Below are 5,387 nucleotides of genomic sequence, written 5' to 3'. Positions count from 1 at the left end.
CCCTGCCTGCACCCCTGCCCTGGGTCTGCTGGGACCTGGTCCCCTGAAGCTCGGGGACAAGGGTGGGAGAGGCAGATGGGAATGAGATGCTGGGACCTGGGAGAGGATGTCCCAGAGGCCTGGAGCTCCAAAGAGGCCACCGGGCCCCTGGCAGCCAAGGACCCAGGGCCGGGTGTGAACCTCCAAGTCTAGGAGCTGTGTCCTTCCTTGCCATGGGGTTATGAGGGAGCAGGGTCTACAGATGGGTAGCGTGCACGGGTCGGCCTGGTCCCGGAGCCCCTGATCTCTTTGCCAGAAGGCAGTCCATCCTTGCTGCTTGACACAGTCGCTGCAGGGAAGAAACACCTGCACAGCATATGTTTCAAGGGACCTGGTGTATATGGCATACTGTTCTTTTTTTATATATACTTTTATTATTATTTATTTATTTATTTTAAAAGATTTTTATTTCTTAAAGTATTACAAAGAGCATTACATACATCTCCTCTCCCCCTTGACTTTCCCCCTGGCCTCCTCTACCCCCCAATGTTTTGTGCCCATTGGTTATTCTTATAGGCATAGTGTTCTTAATATGTTTGCTCCCCTTCTTAGCACTGTGTTTTAACCAAGGTCACCTCTCCGAGAAAGGTTGTTTCCCCAGGTGGGGATTTTTCCCTGGAGTTAGGGAGGGAATAAAACCCCTTAACTAAGTGCCAGGTGGGTAATTAATCACTTTAACTATGAAAAATCATGCTTAAGCTACATAATCTTTACTTAGGATAGTCTCCTTCAGTTACTTCCTTGTAGCTTAATAGAACAATAGAGTAACCTTGGAATGGAGATAAGAAACGCCCTAACCTTTGGAAAAGAATGGATAGGATTAAAATCAACTGGTATAAATACAGATATAACAAGACAATGAACACCGGAACTTGGCTGGAGATTGTGGCTAGAGATCCTGGCTAAGCTGCTGATCAACTGAAGGCCGTCTCTGTGTCATTCCTTCTTCACCTCCGTCCACACCTTTGGGAACCCCTGGACCTGCTGGGGTTGGACCCCAATATCTGGTGCCCAACGTGGGGCAAATCCCACGGCCGCTGCCCCGGAGCTTTGAAAAAATGGCCAAAAGAGAAATGTGAACTTAGGCTGTTACACAATTGCTGGGGTCTGCTCTCGCTGCCAGCCCAGCAGTCTGAGCATCGCCACCGCAGCAGCCTCAGCGTTCCTGGAGGCTCAGACCCTCCGCCCCCGCCCCCGCTTACCCGTGCCTCCAGGAGCCTCTGAGAGCCCCCCTTCTGCCCGCACAGGCCGGTCCTGACTGCCTGCGTCTCCTCGGCGCCCTTTGCTGCCCGCAGCGCTCGCCGATCCGGCTGAAATGAGTGGGGACCATTTGCACAATGATTCCCAGATCGAAGCGGATTTCCGATTGAATGATTCTCATAAACACAAAGATCAGGAACACCGGCACAAAGAGCACAAGAAGGACAAGGAGAAGGACCGAGAAAAGTCCATGCATAGCAACAGTGAACATAAAGATTCTGAAAAGAAACACAAAGAGAAGGAAAAAACCAAGCACAAAGATGGAAGTTCAGAAAAACATAAAGACAAACATAAAGACAGAGACAAGGAAAAACTAAAGGAGGAAAAGGTTAGAGCTTCTGGGGATGCAAAAGTAAAGAAGGAGAAGGAAAATGGCTTCTCGAGTCCACCATGAATTAAAGATGAACCTGAAGATGATGGCTATTTTGCTCCTAAAGAAGATATTAAGCCGTTGAAGAGACCTTGAGATGAGGATGATGCTGATTTTAAACCTAAGAAAATTAAAAGAGAAGATATCAAGAAAGAGAAGAAATGAAAACTAGAGGAAGAAGAGGACAGTAAATTGAAAAAGCCCAAGAATAAAGATAAAGATAAAAAAGTTCCTGAGCCAGATAGCAAGAAAAAGAAGGCAAAGAAAGAAGAGGAGCAGAAGTGGAAATGGTGGGAAGAAGAGCGTTATCCTGAGGGCATCAAGTGGAAATTCCTAGAACATAAAGGTCCTGTATTTGCTCCACCATATGAGCCTCTTCCAGAGAGTGTCAGGTTTTACTATGATGGTAAAGTCATGAAGCTGAGCCCCAAAGTAGAAGAAGTAGCTATGTTCTTTGCAAAAATGCTCGACCATGAATATACTACTAAGGAAATATTTAGGAAAAATTTCTTTAAAGACTGGAGAAAGGAAATGACTAATGAAGAGAATATTATCACCAACCTAAGCAAATGTGATTTTACGCAGATGAGCCAGTATTTCAAAGCCCAGTCAGAAGCTCAGAAACAGATGAGCAAGGAAGAGAAACTGAAAATCAAAGAGGAGAATGAAAAAATACTGAAAGAATATGGTTTCTGTATTATGGATAACCACAGAGAGAGAATTGCCAACTTCAAGATAGAACCACCTGGACTTTTCTGTGGCCGTGGCAACCACCCCAAGATGGGCATGCTGAAGAGACGGACCATGCCTGAGGACATAATCATCAACTGTAGCAAAGATGCCAAGGTTCCTTCTCCTCCTCCAGGTCATAAATGGAAAGAAGTCCGACATGATAATAAGGTTACTTGGCTGGTCTCCTGGACAGAGAACATCCAGGGTTCCATTAAATACATCATGTTGAACCCCAGTTCAAGAATTAAGGGTGAGAAAGACTGGCAGAAATACAAGACCGCTCAGAGGCTGAAGAAGTGTGTGGACAAGATCCGGAACCAGCATCGAGAAGACTTGAAGTCCAAAGAGATGAAAGTCAGGCAGAGAGCTGTTGCCCTGTACTTCATCGACAAGCTTGCTCTGAGAGCAGGCAATGAGAAAGAGGAAGGAGAAACAGCGGACACTGTGGGTTGCTGCTCGCTGCGCGTGGAGCATATCAATCTGCACCCGGAGTTGGATGGTCAGGAATATGTGGTCGAGTTTGACTTCCTTGGGAAGGATTCAATCAGATACTATAACAAAGTCCCTGTTGAGAAACGAGTTTTTAAGAACTTACAACTATTTATGGAGAACAAACAGCCTGAGGATGATCTTTTTGATAGACTCAATACTGCTATTTTAAATAAGCATCTTCAGGATCTCATGGAGGGCTTGACTGCTAAGGTGTTCCGTACCTACAATGCCTCCATGACGCTACAGCAGGAGCTAAAAGAACTCACAGCCCCGGATGAGAACATCCCAGCAAAGATCCTATCTTATAACCGTGCCAACCGAGCTGTTGCAATTCTTTGTAACCATCAGAGGGCACCACCAAAAACTTTTGAGAAGTCCATGATGAACTTGCAATCTAAGGTATTTTGAATCTGGATGGTGGAGTAGCAAAATGAAGAGAACTGTCCGCCATGAGTTGATATTCTGAAAACAAAAGGCATTTTTAATTCAGCATGCCAGGCTGGAATATCAGAAGGCCAGTTCTGGGTCTGTTCTGGAAGAAAGGTCTACACTAGAGCTAAACAAATGGAACTACTGATAGCAGTCATCCCTGAGGAAGACACTAGAGTGCCTGGTACCCACTGTTCAGAAGGTGCTCATTCTGTGTGCACAAGTTCTGCATTGGCCACTTCCCATTTTGAAAAGCTCAGGTTGAAATATTGCTAATTGTCTTTATTATACACGAGGATAATAGATAAAGTCTTCACAATTCCTTGCCACAGCCCAGAAATACAATTATTTCCAAATTAGATTGTATCAAATTGAAAAGATGAAACAATGGTAGTTAATTTCCCCCCAATTCCAGCACAACTATTTTTATTTTTGCACATTCCACAGGGAATCATATTTTATGTAGCTCTTCTTCAAACATCTTTTGAATGCTAGGGAGAAACTGACATGCAAACAAATAGATACTGTTTCTCTTCTATGTGCCTTTCTCCTTCCTCTGACTCTGCCTGGTACTGAGCTTTTAAGCCACAAGAGCAGTTCTGTGAAAAGGAACAGTGTGGTTTGGAGAAGATGGATAAACTGTGAGCCTCGCTTGCCCTCACACCTGATGGGGGAGAGGCAGCAAGTCTTAACAAACCAACATCTTTGAGAAAAGATAAACCTGAAGATATTATAAGGGAGAGCTGAGCCAGTTGTCCTATGGACAACTTATTTAAAAATATTTCAGATATCAAAATTCTAGCTGTATGATTTGTTTTGAATTTTGTTTTTATTTTCAAGAGGGCAAGTGGATGGGAATTTGTCAGAGTTCTGCCAGGCAAATTCACTGTTTCACTGACACATTTGGATTCTCTTAGCTACTGTATACAAAATCCGATTACATTGGTGCATTTTTACAGTTAGGGTTTTGCAATAACTTGTATATTTTAATAGAAATGAATTCCTAAACTCCCTCCCCTCTCCCCCATTTCAGGAATTTAAAATTAAGTAGAACAAAAACCCGGCGCACCTGTTAAGAGTTGTCAATATCTATTGTCATGGGAATCAATTTTCATTAAACTTGAAGCAGTTGTGACATTGGCAGTGTTTTGGTTCAGACACCTGTTCACAGAAAAGCATGATGGGAAAATATTTCCTGACTTGAGTGTTTCTTTTTAAATGTGAATTTTTATTTCTTTTAAATTATTTTAAAATATTTAAACCTTTTTCTTGATCTTAAAGATCGTGTAAATTGGGGTCGGGGAGGGATGAGGGGTGAGTGAGTCTAAAGATAATGAAATAATCAGTGACTGAAACCATTTTCCCATCATCCTTTGTTGTGAGCATTTTCTTTACCCTTACAGTTAACATCTTTTTCATTTTAAACCCCAGTCTTTCACCTGAAAGATTTTATCGTACAAAAAGTGTCACAGGTCAATAAGTCTAGAGGAAAATGAGTATTTGGTCCAAAAAATGAAAAATAATCAAGATTTTAGGGCTTTTATTTTTTTCTTTTGTAATTGTGTAAAAAAAATGGAAAAAAAGAACACATAAAAAGCAGAATTTTAATGTGAAAACATTTTTTGCTATAATCATTAGTTTTAGAGGCATTGTTAGTTTAGTGTGCGTGCAGAGTCATTTCCCACATCTCTCCTCAAGTATCTTCTATTTTTATCATGAATTCCCTTTTAATCAACTGTAGGTTATTTAAAATAAATTCCTACAACCTAACAGAAAAAAGAAATAACCAAAAGAATTGCTGAGAAGGAACTGACAGATAGGAATTGGGATCCAGAAGATGAAGTCGAAGATGTGGGAACATTCTCAGTGGCCAGTGGGGAAATCTTGAAGAATAGAGCCATAAAGAAAGCAAAGTGTAGAAATGTTGGATGTGAATCTGATGGTGGAGGGGCCTTTAAAGGCTTTAAAGGGCTGGTGGCACCTTCTGGAGGAGGAGGCTTTTCTGGATTCGGTGCTTGTGTTGGAGGGAAGCCTTTGGAAGGACTGTCCAATGGAAACAGCATGA

General features: G+C 42.4%; 1 protein-coding gene across 1 annotated transcript; it reads left to right on the top strand.

Moving 5' to 3' along the window:
* Positions 1-1,117: 1,117 nt before the first annotated feature.
* On the top strand, positions 1,118-3,316 carry LOC102258958 (DNA topoisomerase 1-like). The gene is given in 1 exon segment (XM_014534039.1): positions 1,118-3,316. A coding segment is annotated over 1 exon segment (1,947 nt). The 5' UTR covers positions 1,118-1,354; the 3' UTR covers positions 3,302-3,316.
* The last annotated feature ends 2,071 nt before the right edge of the window (positions 3,317-5,387 follow it).

Source organism: Myotis brandtii, unplaced genomic scaffold (genome assembly GCF_000412655.1).
Source record: "Myotis brandtii unplaced genomic scaffold, ASM41265v1 scaffold125, whole genome shotgun sequence".
NCBI classification, from domain to species: Eukaryota; Metazoa; Chordata; class Mammalia; order Chiroptera; family Vespertilionidae; genus Myotis; species Myotis brandtii.
This window is presented reverse-complemented; position numbering and strand designations above follow the sequence as displayed.